Genomic DNA, 21,623 nt, shown 5'->3' on the forward strand with positions numbered 1-21,623 from the left:
AAAGCACGACATTATCAAATGCAGCCTTTCGAACACAAAGAAACAAGAAAGTCCGAGGTGCGTCCTTTCTTGCCAGAGGCAGGGGAAAGAAGCTGCACAACACAGCTAGTTCCCAGGAACAGAAGTCCTCCCCGGCCTCTACAAAATCCACCGCATGTCGCTGGGGCTCCACAGGCGGAGCTAGGCCCGGTGGGGGCACGCCTTCGTAAGTTCAGCCACAAGTGGGTTCACTCCCTGTTGGATCCCTGGGCAATAGATATTGTGTCTCAGGGATACAAGCTGGACTTTGAGGAGATGCCCCCTCACCGACGGCCCTGCCGGCTTCCCCCCACGAGAAGGAAATAGTGTTAACTGCAATTCACAAATTGTATCCTCAATAGGTGGTGGTCAAGGTTCCCCTCCTTCAACAAAGAGGGGGTTATTATTCGACCATGTTGTAGTCCCGAAACCGGACTGTTCGGTCAGACCCATATTGAATTTAAAATCCCTGAACATATACTTGAAAAGGTTCAAGTTCAAGATGGATTAGCTAAGAGCGGTCATCGCAAGCCTGAAAGGGGGAGATTTTATGGTGTCTCTGGACATAAAGGATGCATACCTTCATGTCCCCATTTATCCACCTCATCAGGCGTACCTCAGAATTGCGGTACGGGATTGTCATTACTAATTTCAGACGTTGCCGTTTGGTCTCTCCACGGCCCCGAGAATATTCACCAAGGTTATGGCAGAAATGATGGTGCCCCTGCGGAAGCAAGGTGTCACTATTATCCCGTACTTGGACGATCTCCTCATAAAAGCGAGATCAAGAGAGCAGTTGCTGAACAGCGTATCGCTTTCTCTGGAAGTGTAACGGCAACACGGCTGGATTCTATATATTCCAAAATCGCAGTTGGTTCCTACAGCTCATCTGCCTCTCCTAGGCATGATCCTAGACACAGACCAGAAAAGGGTTTATCTCCCGATAGAGAGAGCTCAGGAGCTCATGACACCGGTCAGGAATCTATTAAAACCAAAACAGGTGTCAGTGCATCACTGCACTCGAGTCCTGGGAAGGATGGTGGCATCATACGAGGCCATTCCCTTCGGCAGGTTCCATGCGAGGACCTTCCAATGGGACTTAATGGACAAGTGGTCCGGATCACATCTTCAGATGCATCGGTTAATCACCCTGTCCCACAGGGCCAGGGTGTCACTCCTGTGGTGGCTGCAGAGTTCTCACCTTCTAGAGGGACGCAGATTCGGAATTCAGGACTGGGTCCTGGTGACCACGGACGCTAGCCTCCGAGGGTGGGGAGCAGTCACACAGGGAAGAAGTTTCCAAGGTCTGTGGTCAAGTCAAGAGACTTGCCTTCACATCAGCATCCTGGAACTAAGGGCCGTATACAACGCCCTACGTAAAGCGGAGCACTTGCTTCACGACCAACCGGTTCTGATTCAGTCAGACAACATCAATGCAGTGGCTCATGTGAACCGCCAAGGCGGCACAAGGAGCAGAGTGGCGATGGCAGAAGCCACCAGAATTCTTCGCTGGGCGGAGAATCACGTAAGCGCTCTGTCAGCAGTGTTCATCCCGGGAGTGGACAACTGGGAAGCAGACTTCCTCAGCAGACACGACCTCCACCCGGGAGAGTGGGGACTTCATCAGGAAGTCTTCACACAGATCACATATCGGTGGAAACTGCCACAGGTGGACATGATGGCATCCCGCCTCAACAAAAAACTACAGAGGTATTGCGCCAGGTCAAGAGACCCTCAGGCAATAGCGGTAGGCGCCCTGGTGACACCGTGGGTGTTCCAGTCGGTCTATGTATTTCCTCCTCTTCCTCTCATACCAAGGTGCTGAGGCTAATAAAAAAAAAGAGGAGTGAGAACAATCCTCATTGTTCCAGATTGGCCACGAAGGACCTGGTATCCAGATCTGCAAGAAATGCTCACAGAGGACCCGTGGCCTCTTCCTCTAAGACAGGACCTGTTGCAACAGGGGCCCGGTCTGTTCCGAGACTTACCGCGGCTGCGTTTGACGGCATGGCGGTTAAACGCCGGATCCTAGCAGAATAGGGCATTCCGGACGAGGTCATTCCTATGCTGATAAAGGCTAGGAGGGACGTGACAGATAAACATTATCACCGTATATGGCGAAAATATGTTTCTTGGTGTGAGGCCAGGAATGCTCCTACAGAGGAATTCCAGCTGGGCCGTTTCCTCCACTTCCTACAGACGGGAGTGAATTTGGGCCTGAAATTGGGCTCCATTAAGGTCCAGATTTCGGCCCTATCCATTTTCTTTCAAAATGAGTTGGCTTCTCTACCAGAAGTTCAGTCGTTTGTTCAGGGAGTGCTGCATATTCAGCCTCCTTTTGTGCCTCCAGTGGCACCTTGGGATCTTAACGTGGTGTTAAGTTTCCTGAAATCCCACTGGTTTGAACCACTTAAAATGGTGGAGTTAAAATATCTCACGTGGAAGGTGGTCATGTTATTAGCCTTGGCTTCGGCTAGGCGTGGGTCAGAATTAGTGGCTTTGTCGCATAAAAGCCCCTATCTGGTTTTCCATATGGATAGAGCAGAATTGCGGACCCGTCCACAATTTCTGCCAAAAGTGGTGTCATCTTTTCATATGAACCAACCTATTGTGGTGCCTGTGGCTACTCGTGACTTGGAGGATTCCGAGTTACTGGATGTGGTCAGGGCTTTGAAGGTTTATGTAGCCAGAACGGCTAGAGTCAGGAAAACGGAGTCGCTGTTTATCCTGTATGCATCCAACAACCTGGGTGCTTCTGCTTCAAAGCAAACTATTGCGCGCTGGATCTGTAACACGATTCAGCAGGCTCATTCTGCGGCTGGATTGCCGCTGCCAAAATCAGTTAAAGCCCATTCCACTAGGAACGTGGGCTCTTCTTGGGCGGCTGCCCGAGGGGTCTCTGCATTACACCTATGCCGAGCTGATACTTGGTCAGGTTCAAACACTTCTGCAAATTTCTACGAGTTTGATACCCTGGCTGATGAGGACCTATTGTTGCTCAATCGGTGCTGCAGAGTCATCCACACTCTCCCGCCCCGTTTTGGGAGCTTTGGTATAATCCCCATGGTCCTCATGGAGTCCCCAGCATCCACTAGGACGTTAGAGAAAATAAGATTTTACTTACCGGTAAATCTATTTCTTGTAGTCCGTAGTGGATGCTGGGCGCCCGTCCCAAGTGCAGACTACTTCTGCAATACTTGTATATAGTTATTGCTGCAATAAGGGCTATGTTATTGTTGCATCAGGGTTGAACTGATGCTCTGTTGTTGTTCATACTGTTGACTGGGTAAGTTTATAACAAGTTATACGGTGTGATTGGTGTGGCTGGTATGTATCTTGCCCTGGATTACCAAAATCCTTTCCTTGTACTGTCAGCTCTTCCGGGCACAGTTTCTCTAACTGAGGTCTGGAGGAGGGACATAGAGAGAGGAGCCAGAGCACACCAGAATCTAAATTCTTTCTTAAAGTGCCCATGTCTCCTGCGGAGCCCGTCTATTCCCCATAGTCCTTACGGAGTCCCCAGCATCCACTACGGACTACGAGAAATAGATTTACTGGTAAGTAAAATCTTATTTTATTCTCATACGGGTGCTGTGCTAAGACCGACAATTGCGTCGGCATGGGTGTGTAGCGCAATTGCAGCTTGGACAGATGAGCTGACAGATCAATTTGATAATATGGATAAGGATACTATATTCCTTACTCTAGCCCATATTAAAGACGCAGTCTTATTTATGAGGGATGCTCAAAGGGACATTGGATTGCTAGCTTCTAGGGCCAATGCCATGTCTGTCTCAGCGAGAAGATCCTTATGGACTCGCCAATGGACGGGTGATGCGGATTCCAAAAAACATATGGAAGTACTACCCTATAAGGGTGATGTATTGTTTGGGGATGGGCTGACGGACCTGGTTTCCACAGCTACAGCAGGTAAATCAAAAATTTTACCATATATTCCCCAACAGCAAAAGAAAGTAACACCCTATCAGATGCAGTCCTTTAGGTCGCACAAGTCCAAAAGAGGTCGGGGATCCTCTTTCCTCGCCAGAGGTAAGGGCAGAGGCAAGAGAGCACCTGCTTCGGCAGGTGCCAGGAACAAAAGTCCTCCCCGGCTGCTCCAAAACCCACAGCATGACGCTGTAGCTCCCCTGAGGGAGTCCGCACCGGTGGGGGCACGTCTTCGACTTTTCAGTCAGGCCTGGGTCAGTTCGGACCTGAATCCCTGGGTGTTGGAAATAGTTTCCCAGGGTTACAAATTGGAATTCGAGGAGGTGCCCCTGCGCCGATTTTTCAAATCGGCCCCTCCAGCTTCCACATCGGAAAGGGATGTAGTGTTAGCTGTAATTCAAACGCTGTGTTATACAGCAAGTGATAATCAAGGTTTCCCTGCACCAGCAGGGAAGAGGTTACTACTCAACCCTATTTGTGGTCCCGAAACCGGACGGTTCGGTCAGACCTATTTTGAATCTGAAATCCCTAAACCTGTACATAAAAAGGTTCAAATTCAAAATGGAATCTCTCAGAGCGATAATAGCCAACATGGAGGAGGGGGAGTTTAGGGTGTCTCTGGACATAAAGGATGCGTACCTTCATGTCCCCATATATGCCCCCCATCAGGAATACCTGAGATGCGCTGTACAGGATTGTCATTACCAATTTCAGATGTTGCCGTTTGGACTCTCCACGGCCCCGAGGATTTTCACCAAGATAATGGCGGAAATGATGGTGGTCCTGCGCAAGCATGGAGTCACAATTATCCCATACTTGGACGATCTCCTGATAAAAGCGAGATCAAGGGAGAAATTGCTGAGCAGTGTGGCGCTCTCTCTGAGAGTGCTCCAGCAACACGGTTGGATTCTAAATCTACCGAAGTCACAGTTGATTCCGACAACTCGACTACCGTTCCTAGGTATGATACTGGATACGGAACAAATGAAGGTCTTCCTCCCAATAGATTAAGCCCAAGACATCCAGAACATGGTCAGAGACCTGCTAAAACCGAAAAGGGTGTCAGTTCACCAATGCACTCGAGTTCTGGGGAAAATGGTGGCGGCCTACGAGGCCATTCCCTTCGGAAGGTTCCATGCAAGGATTTTTCAATGGGACCTTTTGGACAAGTGGTCCGGGTCCCATCTGCACTTGCATCGGAAAATAACTGTCCCCAGGGACCAGAGTGTCCCTCCTGTGGTGGTTGCAAAGTGCTCACCTCCTGGAGGGTCGCAGGTTTCGGAATTCAGGATTGGATCCCGGTTACCACGGACGCGAGCCTCCGAGGATGGGGAGCGGTCACACAGGGAAAAATTTTTTAGGGTCTTTGGTCAGACCAGGAGTCCTGTCTACACATCAATGTGTTGGAACTCAGGGCCATGTACAACGGCCTTCGACAAGCGGAGAGTTTTCTTCGAAACCTACCGGTTCTGATTCAATCAGACAATGTCACAGCAGTGGCTCATGTGAACCGCCAAGGCGGGACAAGAAGCAGTCGCGATGGCGGAAGCCACAAGGATCCTTCGCTGGGCGGAAAATCATGTAAGCGCTCTGTCGGCTGTCTTCATTCCGGGAGTGGACAACTGGGAAGCAGACTTCCTCAGCAGACACAATCTCCATCCAGGAGAGTGGAGACTTCATCAAGAAGTCTTTGCAGACGTAACACGTCTTTGGGGAACTCCTCAAATAGACATGATGGCGTCACGCCTCAACAAAAAACTTCGGAGGTATTGCGCCAGGTCTCGGGACCCTCAGGCAGTAGCAGTAGACGCTCTGGTAACACAGTGGGTGTTCAAATCGGTCTACGTGTTTCCTCCTCTTCCTCTCATCACAAAAGTGTTGAGGATCATAAGACGAAGAAGAGTACGAACGATACTCGTTGTCCCAGACTGGCCTCGAAGGGCCTGGTACTCGGATCTACAAGAGATGCTCACAGGAGATCCCTGGCGTCTTCCTGTGAGGGAAGACCTGTTGCAGCAGGGGCCCTGTGTATTTCAAGACTTACCGCGGTTACGTTTGACGGCATGGCGGTTGAACGCCAAATCCTAGCGAAAAAGGGGATTCCGGAAGAGGTCATCCCTACTTTAATAAAGGCTAGGAAGGAGGTTTCGATAAAACACTATCACCGTATCTGGCGAAAGTATGTGTCTTGGTGTGAGACCAAGAATGCACCTACGGAAGATTTTCATCTGGGTCGTCTTCTCCACTTCCTACAGACAGGAGTGGATATGGGCCTGAAATTAGGCTCTGTTAAGGTACAGATTTCGGCCCTCTCGATTTTCTTTCAGAAGGAATTGGCTTCTTTTCCAGAAGTCCAGACGTTTGTAAAGGGAGTGCTGCACATCCAGCCCCCTTTTGTGCCTCCAGTGGCACCATGGGACCTGAACGTGGTGTTGCAGTTCCTAAAATCACACTGGTTTGAACCGCTTAACAAGGTTGAGTTGAAATTTCTTACCTGGAAGGTGGTCATGTTGTTGGCCTTAGCATCAGCAAGGCGAGTGTCAGAATTGGCGGCTTTGTCACACAAGAGCCCCTGCTTGATTTTTCATGTGGATCGAGCTGAATTGAGGACACGTCTGCAATTTTTTTGCCTAAAGTGGTTTCTTCGTTCCATATGAATCAACCTATCGTGGTGCCTGTGGCTACAAGTGACCTGGAGGATTCCAGATCCCTGGACGTAGTCAGGGCCTTAAAAATTTATGTAGCCAGGACGGCTAGAATTAGGAAAACAGAGGCTCTGTTTATCCTGTATGCGGCCAATAAGATTGGCGCTCCTGCTTCGAAGCAGACTATTGCTCGCTGGATCTGTAATACGATTCAGCAGGCTCACTCTACGGCTGGATTGCCGGTACCAAATTCGGTTAAGGCCCATTCCACTAGGAAGGTGGGCTCTTCTTGGGCGGCTGCCCGATGCGTCTCGGCATTACAACTTTGCCGAGCGGCGACTTGGTCGGGGTCAAACACTTTTGCTAAATTCTACAAGTTTGATACCCTGGCTGATGAGGACCTAGCATTTGCTCAGTCGGTGCTGCAGAGTCATACGCACTCTCCCGCCCGATTGGATGCTTTGGTATAAACCCCATGGTCCTTACGGAGTCCCCAGCATCCTCTAGGACGTTAGAGAAAATAAGATTTTAAACCTACCGGTAAATCTATTTCTCCTAGTCCGTAGAGCAGGCATTCTCAACCACGGTCCTCAAGGCACACCAACAGTGCAGGTTTTAGTGATATCCAGGCTGCAGCACAGATGGTTAAATCAAAATAACTGAGCTACTAATTAAGTCACCTGTGCTGAAGCCTGGATATCACTAAAACATGCACTGTTAGTGTGCCTTGAGGACCGTGGTTGGGAAAGCCTGCCGTAGAGGATGCTGGGCGCCCGTCCCAGTGCGGAAACTCTGCAAGACTTGTATATAGTTGTTGCTTACATAAGGGTTATGTTACAGTTGACATCGGTCTTGGACCGTTGCTGTCGTTTGTTCATACTGTTGTTCCAGGTTACATGGTATGATTGGTGTAGGCTGGTATGAATCTTGCCCTTGGATTGCTAAAACCTGCCTTGTATTGTCCATCTCCTCTGGGCACAGTTCTCTAACTGAGGTCTGGAGGAGGGGCATAGAGGGAGGAGCCAGTGCACACCCATAGTCAAAGTTCTTTTTAGGTGCCCTATCTCCTGCGGAGCCCGTCTATACCCCATGGTCCTTACGGAGTCCCCAGCATCCTCTACGGACTAGGAGAAATAGATTTACCGGTAGGTTTAAAATCTTATTATTGCTTTTACCTGTAGGCCATGTACTGTATATTAGAGTATTAAAAATGAATTCAAATGAAGTCACTTTGTATTACTTAAGGGGGTATTTGGTTTATCCCTGTTCATTTAATGGCCTGGAAAAAAAGGGAAATATCCCTTCAAGCTTTAATGCCCATGCCTATTCAGTTTGAGCCCCTTTTTCTGGCCCATTTTATCTGTTTTCTGACGTTAACCCATAGAATCTGGGATAAGTTCAATACGGTCGTAGCGCCTGAAAACAGGCTATTCATCGTGGAGGTTTTCTTTTTGGGTCTCCTCAAAACAGAAAAGAAATCCTTGTTAAGTGCAGCCTGTGAGCTGTCTTCGGGGTCTAAATGCCGCAGCTCACTGAATCCCTCCCCCCTCCCTGGATCTCACATAAGCTAAGTGACTAATATGTATTTAACTAAAGAAAAAAAAGCCTACAGTGTTATCTGTTCAGTGCAGAAGTATGTTAGAAAGGAGGAGCGTCTCCAACTAAACAGACATTGAATGAGTATATATTGAAGGTGTCCCAATCAGTCACACAAACTATGTATTTTATTTTGTGGTGGGTGGTTGGTGAACAGTTGCTTAGAATAGTATGTCTTTAGATCCGATGGTTTGTATGTGGGGCCCACCGCAGGGCCTAATTCAGAGGTGATCATAGATGTGTGAAAAAAACGCCTAGGCAGTCGACCTGTGAAGGCAGGCGGCTACCCAACATGTTTAGTGTCGCTGCGTGTGATGTCATGCAGTCGCCGCGGCCCGCCATGCAAACGGTCTGGACACTCCTGTGTTGCCTGGACTGCACCCCCCATCAAACGTCGTTGCAATGCCGCCGACGCCACCTCCTGCCCCGCGACTACCTCTGCCTGTCAATCACACAGAGGTAATGGCACAAGTGAGATGCCATCGCACGCGCAGTGCCGGTTCTGCGCATGCACCCACTCCACCGGACATGAGACTGTGTACCCTGCAGCCTTCCAGTCTAAATCAGGACATTAGTTTTCTGTGTGAAAATGTACAGATGTGTCCTTATACATCTCACCTCAGTACACCACGCATCGGAAGATGCCTGGCGTGAGTGAGCTGGCGGGTTGGTATCTCGGCGGTCAGAATCCCAGCCGCGGGGTGCCAGAATGCCGGCAACGGGAGTAGCGCAATAAAAGCCCCTTGCGGGCTCGCTGTGCTTGCCACACTGTGGGCACGGTGCCACACTGTGGGCACGGTGGCACACTATGCACGCCGCGCTATTTATTCTCCCCCTACAGGGTTGTCGTAGACACCCCAAGAGGGTGACTAGGCGTTGGGATCCCGGTGCCGGTATGCTGAGCGCCTGGATCCCAAGGCGGGATATTGAATGCATCCCAGCTGACAGACCCCGTGCTACCACTATTGCATCAGGTGTCTTTTTTGCCGCAATTCATACTGTGCTACAGAGTCACTCCAAGGGCTGTTTAACATGTCAGGAGGCTAGATGTATGTAGACACATCTGTAAAGGTGCCCATACACTAGTGCGATTTGGGCAATTTTCATCCGATTCTGATGCATCAGGACGAGAAAACGGATGAAAAGTGGCAAATCGCATGTGGGTCCAATGTGTGATCCCATCCTGAGCCTGTAGATCGAAAGGGCTGCACTATAGATTTCTCGGATCCGGCAGGCTTTGCTGGGATCGCATATGATACATCATATGCAAAAGAACTGCACACAATGCATCATATGTGATCCTACCGCCTGGGAAGCTGCCGGACAGTTCCATGGAGACATATGCGACTTCTCCCCTCGGAGAAGTCACAGTAGTGAGTGGGGACCTTTTAGATCCACTTGCTGAACTACAACAATCAAATGTAACTGTGTGCCCTACATCTGTCTCCTCTTACATCATTTCTCCGTGCGCTACAAGTAGCGTTACACAACATGTGATTGCCGTGTGACTAAGCGTCTTTTTTTTTTTGTGTGTGTATTTTTCCACGAAAATGCGGCTTCTGCCGATTCAAAATTTTATGCAGCATGCCTATAGACACTTTGGGTGAGATTCTATTCTTTTCACCCCTTTTCACACCCGTTCTGTTTCTGCCCTCAGGGACGTTGTATCATTATTTCAGCTCGCTACCCCCAGAGTAGGGAGGCACCCAACCCTTTACACAGCTAAACCTGATTACTATGGGCGCAATATGTGCGATAACAGAGATCATTTTAGAAAGGAAATTGGGCGTGATATATCATTTGAATCTCACCCTTCGTGTCTAAAATGCATTTTTTTTTGTGAAAAAAAAATTCCAAAAGATGCTTGCAGCTACAGATTACTGCCACGGCATTGTGCGATTTGAAGGGCTGCTTAGCATGACTGCAGCAATGATGTAAGAGGACACATCTGTATGCAGAAATAGCCAGACATGCTATGTTCAACTTCACGCATGGCTTATTCTATTGGTTCTTGCCCAATAATATTACATGTAGTCACAGGGGTTCACTAGCTGACACTTGATGTGGTATATAAACACGCTGCTCTGAAGTTAGTTGGTTGCGGTGCGTAGGTCACATTCTGGGAGGCCTTCCAGATCCAGGCAGAACAGAGTAATACCGAGACAGATTTTTTTTTTTCTCTGACGTCCTAGTGGATGCTGGGAACTCCGAAAGGACCATGGGGAATAGCGGCTCCGCAGGAGACTGGGCACAACTAAAGAAAGCTTTTAGGTCACCTGGTGTGCACTGGCTCCTCCCACTATGACCCTCCTCCAAGCCTCAGTTAGATTTTGTGCCCGGCCGAGGTTGGATGCACACTAGGGGCTCTCCTGAGCTTCTAAAAAGAAAGTATATAATTAGGTTTTTTTTTTTACAGTGAGACCTGCTGGCAACAGGCTCACTGCAGCGAGGGACTAAGGGGAGAAGAAGCGAACCTACCTGCTTGCAGCTAGCTTGGGCTTCTTAGGCTACTGGACACCATTAGCTCCAGAGGGATCGACCGCATGGAACTGGCCTTGGTATTCGGTCCCGGAGCCACGCCGCCGTCCCCCTTACAGAGCCAGAAGCAAGAAGAGGTCCGGAAAATCGGCGGCAGAAGACATCAGTCTTCACCAAGGTAGCGCACAGCACTGCAGCTGTGCGCCATTGCTCCTCATACACACTTCACACTCCGGTCACTGAGGGTGCAGGGCGCTAGGGGGTGGCGCCCTGAGCAGCAATAAAAACACCTTGGCTGGCAAAAATACCACAATATATAGCCCCAGAGGCTATATATGTGATAATTACCCCTGCCAGAATCCATAAAAAAGCGGGAGAAAAGTCAGCGAAAAAGGGGCGGAGCTATCTCCTTCAGCACACTGGCGCCATTTCTCCCTCACAGCTCCGCTGGAAGGAAGCTCCCTGGCTCTCCCCTGCAGTCTACACTACAGAAAAGGGTAAAAAAGAGAGGGGGGGCACTAAATTTAGGCGCAGTATATATAACAGCAGCTATAGGGGACATAATTCAGTTAGTCCCTGCATTATATAGCGCTCTGGTGTGTGCTGGCATACTCTCACTCTGTCTCCCCAAAGGGGTTTTGTGGGTCCTGTCCTCTGTTAGAGCATTCCCTGTGTGTGTGCGGTGTGTCGGTACGGCTGTGTCGACATGTTTGATGAGGATAATGATGTGGAGGCGGAGCAGATGCCTATAGAAGGGATGTCACCCCCTGCGGGGCAGACACCTGAGTGGATGGACTTCTGGAAGGAATTGCGTGCACGTGTCGACTCCTTACACAAAAAATTTGACGACATGCCAAATGCGGGACAGCCGGCTTCTCAGCTCGTGCCTGTCCAGGCGTCTCAAAGGCCATCGGGGGCTCTAAAACGCCCGCTACCTCAGATGGCAGACGCGGATGTCGACACGGATACTGACACCAGTGTCGACGACGATGAGTCTAGTCTAATGTCCACTAAGGCCATTCGTTGCATGATTGAAGCAATGAAAGAGGTGTTACAAATTTCTGATATAAACCCAGGTACCACTAAAAAGGGTATTATGTTTGGGGAGAAAAAACTACCCGTAGTTTTACCCCCATCAGAAGAATTAAATGAAGTGTGTGAAGAAGCGTGGGCTTTCCCTGATAAAAGATTGGTAATCTCTAAGAAGTTACTAATGGCGTTCCCTTTCCCGCCCGAGGATACGTCACGTTGGGAGACACCCCCTAGGGTGGATAAAGCGCTCACACGTTTGTCTAAAAAGGTGGCACTACCGTCTCCGGATACGGCCGCCCTCAAGGAACCTGCTGATAGAAAGCAGGAGGCGATCCTGAAGTCTATATATACACACTCAGGCATTATACTTAGACCAGCTATTGCGTCAGCATGGATGTGCAGTGCTGCCGCTGCGTGGTCAGATTCCCTGTCAGAAAATATTGACACCCTAGACAGGGACACTATTCTGCTAACCATAGAGCATATAAAAGACTCAGTCTTATACATGAGAGATGCACAGAGGGAGATCTGCCGGCTGGCATCTAAAATAAGTGCATTGTCCATTTCTGCTAGGAGAGGCTTATGGACTCGCCAGTGGACAGGGGATGCAGATTCAAAAAGGCACATGGAAGTTTTGCCTTATAAGGGTGAGGAGTTATTTGGGGATGGTCTCTCGGACCTAGTTTCCACAGCAACTGCTGGGCAGTCAGCATTTTTACCCCATGTTCCCTCACAGCCTAAAAAGGCGCCGTTTTATCAGTTACAGTCCTTTCGGACTCAGAAGAACAGGCGTGGAAAAGGCGGGTCCTTTCTGTCCAGAGGCAGAGGTAGGGGAAAAAGGCTGCAACAAACAGCAGGTTCCCAGGAGCAAAAGTCCTCCCCCGCTTCTTCCAAGTCCGCCGCATGACGGCGGGGCTCCACAGGCGGAGCCAGGTACGGTGGGGGGCCGCCTCAAAAATTTCAGCGATCAGTGGGCTCGCTCACAGGTGGATCCCTGGATCCTGCAAATAGTATCTCAAGGGTACAAACTGGAATTCGAGGCGTCTCCACCCCACCGGTTCCTAAAATTTGCCTTGCCGATTACTCCTTCAGACAGGGAGGCTGTGCTAGCGGCAATTCACAAGCTGTATTCCCAGCAGGTGATAATCAAGGTGCCCCTACTTCAACAAGGACGGGGTTACTATTCCACACTGTTTGTGGTACCGAAACCGGACGGTTCGGTGAGACCCATTTTAAATTTTAAATCCTTGAACACATACATAAAAAAATTCAAGTTCAAGATGGAATCGCTCAGGGCGGTTATTGCAAGCCTGGACGAGGGGGATTACATGGTATCCCTGGACATCAAGGATGCTTACCTGCATGTCCCCATTTACTATCCTCACCAGGAGTACCTCAGATTTGTGGTACAGGATTTCCATTACCAATTCCAGACGCTGCCGTTTGGACTCTCCACGGCACCGAGGGTGTTTACCAAGGTAATGGCGGAAATGATGATACTCCTTCGAAGAAAGGGAGTTTTAATTATCCCGTACTTGGACTATCTCCTAATGAAGGCGAGGTCCAAGGAGCAGTTGTTGGTGGGAGTAGCACTATCTCAGGAGGTGCTACACCAGCACGGTTAGATTCTGAATATTCCAAAATCACAGCTGGTTCCGACGACACGTCTACTGTTCCTGGGTATGATTCTGGATACAGTCCAGAAAAAAGTGTTTCTCCCGGAGGAGAAAGCCAAGGAGCTGTCATCTCTAGTCAGAGACCTCCTGAAACCACAACAGGTATCGGTGCATCACTGCACGCGGGTCCTGGGAAAGATGGTGGCTTCTTACGAAGCAATTCCTTTCGGCAGGTTCCATGCCAGAATCTTTCAGTGGGACCTGTTGGACCAATGGTCCGGATCGCATCTTCAGATGCATCGCCTAATAACCCTGTCTCCAAGAACCAGGGTGTCTCTGCTGTGGTGGCTGCAGAGTGCTCATCTTCTAGAGGGCCGCAGATTCGGCATACAGGACTGGGTCCTGGTGACCACGGATGCCAGCCTTCGAGGCTGGGGGGCAGTCACACAGGGAAGAAACTTCCAAGGACTATGGTCGAGTCAGGAGACTTCCCTACACATAAATATTCTGGAACTAAGGGCCATTTACAATGCCCTAAGTCAGGCAAAATCCCTGCTTCTACACCAGCCGGTACTGATCCAGTCAGACAACATCACGGCAGTCGCCCATGTAAATCGACAGGGCGGCACAAGAAGCAGGATGGCAATGGCAGAAGCCACAAGGATTCTCCGATGGGCGGAAAATCACGTACTAGCACTGTCAGCAGTGTTCATTCCGGGAGTGGACAACTGGGAAGCAGACTTTCTCAGCAGACACGACCTCCACTCGGGAGAGTGGGGACTTCATCCAGAAGTCTTCACGCTGATTGTAAATCGATGGGAACGGCCACAGGTGGACATGATGGCGTCCCGCCTAAACAAAAAACTAGAGAGATATTGCGCCAGGTCAAGGGACCCTCAGGCGATAGCTGTGGACGCTCTAGTGACACCGTGGGTGTACCAGTCAGTTTGTGTTCCCTCCTCTGCCTCTCATACCAAGGGTACTGAGAATAATAAGAAAACGAGGAGTAAGAACAATACTCGTGGTTCCGGATTGGCCAAGACGAGCGTGGTACCCGGAACTTCAAGAGATGATCTCAGAGGACCCATGGCCTCTGCCGCTCAGACAGGACCTGCTGCAGCAGGGGCCCTGTCTGTTCCAAGACTTACCGCGGCTGCGTTTGACGGCATGGCGGTTGAACGCCGGATCCTGAAGGAAAAGGGCATTCCGGAGGAAGTCATTCCTACGCTGATTAAAGCCAGGAAAGATGTAACTGCAAAGCATTATCACCGCATATGGCGGAAATATGTTGCTTGGTGTGAGGCCAAAAAGGCCCCAACAGAGGAATTTCAACTAGGTCGATTTCTGCATTTCCTACAAGCAGGAGTGACTATGGGCCTGAAATTAGGCTCCATTAAGGTACAGATCTCGGCTCTGTCGATTTTCTTCCAGAAAGAACTAGCTTCACTACCTGAAGTTCAGACGTTTGTGAAAGGAGTGCTGCATATTCAGCCCCCGTTTGTGCCTCCAGTGGCACCTTGGGATCTCAACGTGGTGTTGAGTTTCTTAAAATCACATTGGTTTGAGCCACTTAAAACCGTGGATCTAAAATATCTCACGTGGAAAGTGGTCATGTTATTGGCCTTGGCTTCAGCCAGGCGTGTGTCAGAATTGGCAGCTTTGTCATGTAAAAGCCCTTATCTGATTTTCCATATGGATAGGGCGGAATTGAGGACTCGTCCCCAGTTTCTCCCTAAGGTGGTATCAGCTTTTCACTTGAACCAACCTATTGTGGTGCCTGCGGCTACTAGGGACTTGGAGGATTCCAAGTTACTGGACGTAGTCAGGGCCTTGAAAATTTATGTTTCCAGGACGGCTAGAGTCAGGAAAACTGACTCGCTATTTATCCTGTATGCACCCAACAAACTGGGTGCTCCTGCTTCTAAGCAGACTATTGCTCGCTGGATTTGTAGCACAATTCAGCTGGCGCATTCTGCGGCTGGACTGCCGCATCCTAAATCAGTAAAAGCCCATTCCACAAGGAAGGTGGGCTCATCTTGGGCGTCTGCCCGAGGGGTCTCGGCTTTACAACTTTGCCGAGCTGCTACTTGGTCAGGGGCAAACACGTTTGCAAAATTTTACAAATTTGATACCCTGGCTGAGGAGGACCTTGAGTTCTCTCATTCGGTGCTGCAGAGTCATCCGCACTCTCCCGCCCGTTTGGGAGCTTTGGTATAATCCCCATGGTCCTTTCGGAGTTCCCAGCATCCACTAGGACGTCAGAGAAAATAAGATTTTACTCACCGGTAAATCTATTTCTCGTAGTCCGTAGTGGATGCTGGGCGCCCATCCCAAGTGCGGATTGTCTGCAATACTTGTACATAGTTATTGTTAACTAAAGGGTTATTGTTGAGCCATCTGTTGAGAGGCTCAGTTGTTTTCATACTGTTAAACTGGGTATAGTATCACGAGTTATACGGTGTGATTGGTGTGGCTGGTAGGAGTCTTACCCGGGATTCAAAATCCTTCCTTATTATGTCAGCTCGTCCGGGCACAGTGTCCTAACTGAGGCTTGGAGGAGGGTCATAGTGGGAGGAGCCAGTGCACACCAGGTGACCTAAAAGCTTTCTTTAGTTGTGCCCAGTCTCCTGCGGAGCCGCTATTCCCCATGGTCCTTTCGGAGTTCCCAGCATCCACTACGGACTACGAGAAATAGATTTACCGGTGAGTAAAATCTTATTTTTTTTGCTCTATCACTCACTTGTGACCACTAAGGCATGTAGGAACCCATTCTGTCAATCAGCGCTACCCGACCTGGGCACGGGTCCATCATCATCTGCACAAGGGTGGAGGAGTAGGGTCTGGTGTGCCCCAAAGATTCTCTTCCTGGCAAGAGTGAAGGTTAGCATGGTCTCGGTTGGAGTTTCAACACTTGTGCAGGCCACAAAACAATACTTACTGTGCACCCCTGTTTTGGGTAAGGGATAGCCTTGGGGAACATTGTCAATGAATTGATAGACTATTGCTTCAGTCTGCAAAGTACTTACCTATATTTTGTGTTGGTGACAAAGGGCCTAATTCAGCATGGATCGTAGATGTGCGAAAAATCGAATAATCAGACATGCGGAGGACGCCCGCACACCGGGCCCTTATCACCCCCCCCTCCACACATACAAAAGCATCGCATGGCGGTGACAGCTTTCCATCATTTTTTGGATTGCAGCGGCTGCGTGTTATGTCACTCAGCCGCTGTGGGCCACCCCGCAAACGGTCCGGACATGCCTGCATTGTCCGTACTCCCCCCCCCCCCCCCCCCCCCCCCATGCCGCTGCAATACCCCTTAAATGCAGAGTCGATGCCCCCTACCGTCCCACTATAACCTCTGCCTGTCAGTCATGCAGAGGTGCTCGCACAAGTGAGAGGTTGCTTTATTATAAAACATAACCTTTATTAGATATATATTAAATTATGAGTTTATTATATATTAGTTTATAGTTTTGTCTGATTTTAACTCTTATGTTTCACTGTAGTCTGGGGTAATAAACTCATAATTTAATGTAGATCTAATAAAGGTTATGTTTTATAATAAAACAATCTTTTCTAGTGCGTCAACCATACAGTTTCTTCTTACTTCTCCCCCCAACCTCATTATTTAATCCTGATAGGAAATTTCAAATCACTAAACGGTTATCATCCTTTCCCTTTCCTCCTGAGGATAGGAAAAAATTGGATTATCCACCAATAGTGCTCTCATGGAAAATTGTATTGCCTGTCCCGAGTGCAGCCTCCCTGAAAAGACTCGGCCGTCCGCAAAATTGAGACTACGCTCAAATCTTTATATACAGCTGCGGGGTTGGCCCAGAGACCCACTATAGCATGCGGGTGGATTACTAAGGCCATTGCTAAATGGTCTGGTAACCTAATTGAGGGGTTAGAGATACCTTACCTCAAGGGGAGATTGTTTTGCTCCTGCATCATATACAGGACTCTGCGAACTTTATGGTGGAAGCCATAAAAGAAATAGACTCGCTTAATGCACGCACTACAGCTATGGCACTGTCTGCATGCAGAGGTCTATGGCTACGCCAAAAGACTATGGATGCGGACTCCAGGAAAAGCGTGGATGGCCTACCCTTCACAGGAGAGACCTTATATGGAAATGAACTAGACAAATGGATCTCCAAAGCTACTGCGGGTTAGTCCACATACCTTCATTCTGCAGCTCCCCCAACTAGGAAGGCCTACTCAGGACCCAATTTACAGTCCTTTCGGACTGCCAAGTTTAGGGGCAAGCCCAGAGGTTCTTCTACCACCACCAGAGGCGCTAGAGGTAAACCACACAAACCAGCAACTGCCGGGTCACAGGAACAGGGCTCAAGCTCTGCTTCCTCAAAACCTTCAGCATGACTGTGGACCAAGATGCCTGGAAGACTGGCAGGTGGGAGCCCGGCTAAAATTCTTCAGTCACGTCTGGACAACATCGTGCCAGGATCCCTGGGTCATAGATCTTATTTCCCAGGGCTACAGACTGTAGTTCCAGGAGCTCCCACCTCACAGATTCTTCAAATCAGGCTTACCAGTTTCACAAGAGGCAAGTATAACTTTACAGGATGCCATTCAAAAACTGGTTCGGAACCAGTTCATTGTCCCAGTTCCACCTCATCTGCAAAACAAGGGGTACTTTTCCAACTTGTTTGTAATCCCGAAACCAGATTCTGAACCTCAAGTCATTGAACCTGTACTTAAGAGTGTTCAAATTCAAGATGGAGTCTCTGAGAGTGGTGATCTCAGGTCTGGAGGAGGGGGAATTCCTAGTGTCTCTGGATATTAAGGAGGTGTACCTTCACATTCCGATCTGGCCGCCTCATCAGGCTTATCTACAGTTTGCACTGCAGGACTGTCATACCATTTCCAGGCCCTACAATTTGGTCTCTCCACGGCACCGAGAGTGCTCACCAAAGTGATGGCAGAGATGATGTTTCTACTCCGCAAACAGGGAGTGAACTTAATTCCGTACCTGGACGATCTTTTGATAAAGGCACCGTCTAGGGAGCGGTTGTTGGACAGCATTGGCCTCTCAACCAGATTACTCCTGGATCACGGATGGATTCTGAACCTACCAAAATCTCACCTGGAACCGACACAGAGGCTTCCTTTCCTGGGAATGATACTGGACACAGAGTCTCAAAGTATTCCTTCCCTTGGAAAAAGCAGTGGTAATCCAGTCAATAGTTCAGGCTGTCCTGAAGCCAACCCGGATCTCGGTGCTTCTGTTCATTCACCTTCTGGGAAACATGGTGGCCTTTTACGAGGCGCTTCAGTATGGAAGGTTTCTTGCGAGGCCCTTCCAGCTACATCTATTTCTTCACATGCTCCAGAGGATCTGTCTGTTGCCAAGAGCCAGGCTCACCCTTCTGTGGTGGCTACAGACTTCTCACATCGTCGAGGGTCATAGGTTCGGGATTCAGAATTGGATTCTGCTAACCAGATGCAAGCCTCAGAGGTTGGGGAGCAGTCACCCAGGGGGTGCGGTTTCAAGGAAGATGGTCAAGTCAGGAAGTCGTCCTTCGAAAAAACATCCTGGAACTCTCAGGGCTCCTATCTACAACGCCCTTATGCAGGCATCATTTCTACTTTGGAATCAGGCCATTCAAGTCCAGTCGGACAATGTGATGAGAGTAACGTACATAAACCGACAGGACGGAATGACAAGCAGGGCCGCAATGGCAGAGGTGTCAAGAGTTCTCCTCTGGGCGGAAAAATGCAGTGGCGTTGTCAGCGGTTTTCATTCTGTGAGTAGACAACTGGAAAGTAGACTTCCTCAGCAGACACGACCTGCACCCAGGGGAGTGGGGCCTTCACTCGGAGGTGTTCCAGTGGTTGACACGTCGGTGGGGATATCCACAGATCGACATGATGGGCTCTCGACTCAACAAGAAGCTCAAGCGGTATTGTTCCAGGTCAAGAGACCCACAAGCAGTGGCGGTAGATGCTCTGACAACTCCGTGGGTCTACCAGCTGGTGTACGTGTTTCCTCCACTTCCTCTGATCCCAAGAATTCTATAAATAATAAAAAGGGAAAAGGTTCAAGCAATCTTCATTGCTCCGGACTGGCCTCAAAGGGCCTGGTACCTTGGTCTTCTCGAGATGCTGATCGAAGATCCGTGGCCTCTACCTCTTTGCGAGGATCTTCTTACCGGACTTGAATCATTCACAAGCACCGTGGAGTTTTAGCAGCAGACTCCCGTATCAGCGGCGGCTCTGTGATGTCCGTAATCGGCTTTCTTTGTAGCACAGCTGTGGAGACACTTTCACTGAATGGGTTGTTTAGAAGGTCCTTACGCGTTTCTCCGCCCCTATCTCACGGCGGTAAGAGGGACCCTCTTTTACTGCACAACACGATACAGGACATTGTCAGCCGAGATCAGACGGGGGTGTAGCATAGCGCCGGATAATCATCATATCGGCGCCCTCCCTCCGCCTGTTCCCACAAGTGTGCTTACAGCATCAATTTACGGAGGAAACACTGCATGTTGGCGTGCTTGCCACTATAATCCTCACGTTGCTACTAGACTGACAAGTCAAAAGGAGACAAGTGCAATACGGGCTACTTATCTTATTAAGACCTCACAGCATCTAATAATATTTCGGAATCTAAAGAACACTATTATTACGGACTTATGTATTATTGGAGACACGAATGAGAGAGATATCTACTATAGGTATATGTATTTATTATGACTACTTTTTGGATATATTAAATTGTTCATTATTGTTTTTTTAATAAAATATTAATTTTTTGACTGGAGCGCTTCCTGATATATATTTACTCACTATATATCTTTCATCTATATAGAAAACAGTTTTGGTATTTCAGCAGTACCTTTTTGGGAGCAGCTGCAATCTTATTGATATTATAATTATAGAAACGAGCAGGATAATTGACTATACAAGCGCCAGGGAATTTATGTATATTGTTTTAATCCTGGTCAATGCTTGAATTTCCTCCATCTTAAGTGTCCTTGTATCCCACTTATTCCGCAGATGATCAGAAGGCTCTGGACTCTATCATGCAGGATCTAGTTGTCTTACACAAGGCCAGCCGACCTGCCCTGTCTTTGCATGAATCTGGCAGCACCAAATCGACCTCTCCCAAGAAGCAGGTAAGTGTCTATAGATATGCTAAATTCTATAGGTATGTAGTGTCTACAGATATATAGATCGGGTCAGTATGAAAAACCAGCATCCGGGCTTCTGGCCATCCATATACCGTCAACAGGATCCCGGCCATCGGTATGCCGGCAGCGGGACGAGCGTTCGAAAGCCCCTTGCTGGCTCGCTATGCTCGCCACGCTGCGGGTACGGTGGCTCACTGCGCTCGACACTGGTTATATTCTTCCTCTGTGCGTGTCGTGGACACCTATAGAGGGAAAAAAGCCTGTGGCACTTGAATTCCGGGCAGCGATATTTCACTGCAAGTCAGCATTCCAGCGTTGGCATTGTGACGTCCAGTATCCAGACTGGTGGTAATGTAACTGCATCTCATATAGATATGGACGGTATTTAAATGATATATCTCGCCCAATCTTTCTAAAGTGATCCCTGTTATTGCGCATTTCACGCCTATAGTAATCAGGTTTAGCTGCGTAAAGGGTTGGGCCATAGTGTCTATAGATATGCTAAATTCAGCAAACCTTTTCACCAACATACTGTAGAGCATGAAAAGAATATTCCCCCAGTTGTGTAATGCATTTATCAATTTATTGTGATCATATATTTATCAACATATAGAGCAGTGCTGTACAATGAAGAAAAACACATTATAGTACAGTTAAACAGTAGGAAATTAGAGCCTCTCACTAGAGCTTGCAGAACAGGTAACTTCAACAAAAGGAACTATCATCGCCTCCCCATACAGACACTAACAAATTCCCCAACTTGTGGTGGAGGGTGTAGTATGGTATGCCGGTGGCCGGGCTCCCGGCATACCGACAGCGTGGCGAACGCAACTGAGCCCCTTGCGGGCTTGCTGCGGGCGCATTATTCTCCCTCCAGGGGGGTCGTGGACCCCCACGAGAAAGAATGTGTCGGTATGCCGGGTGTCTGGATTCCGGCGCCAGTATACTGTGCGCCGGGATCCCAACATTCGGCAACCAGAAGACCACCCGTGGTGGAGCCAGTGATGGAATCCTGCTGTATCAGATGTTGCATTTAATAGCAATGATTGCGTAATCTGTTACCGTTCCTAAAACGCCAACATAGTTTAGCACTGGGCAATAATAGTATAAATGAAACATTCTGATACAGACGG

General features: G+C 48.9%; 1 protein-coding gene across 2 annotated transcripts in view; it reads left to right on the forward strand.

The window, feature by feature from the left end:
* Window positions 1-21,623, forward strand: part of MAP3K2 (mitogen-activated protein kinase kinase kinase 2) — a 261,008-nt gene that overhangs the window by 85,947 nt on the left and 153,438 nt on the right. For both annotated transcript variants that reach the window (XR_010182011.1, XM_063933967.1), the window contains exon 3: window positions 20,357-20,475. Coding sequence is in view for 1 of the 2 variants with exons in the window: in XM_063933967.1 (XP_063790037.1) it covers window positions 20,357-20,475 (119 nt within the window). In the remaining variant the exon portion in view is untranslated. The remainder of the gene's footprint in view (window positions 1-20,356; window positions 20,476-21,623) is intronic.

This window comes from Pseudophryne corroboree, chromosome 7 (genome assembly GCF_028390025.1).
Source record: "Pseudophryne corroboree isolate aPseCor3 chromosome 7, aPseCor3.hap2, whole genome shotgun sequence".
Lineage (NCBI taxonomy): Eukaryota > Metazoa > Chordata > Amphibia > Anura > Myobatrachidae > Pseudophryne > Pseudophryne corroboree.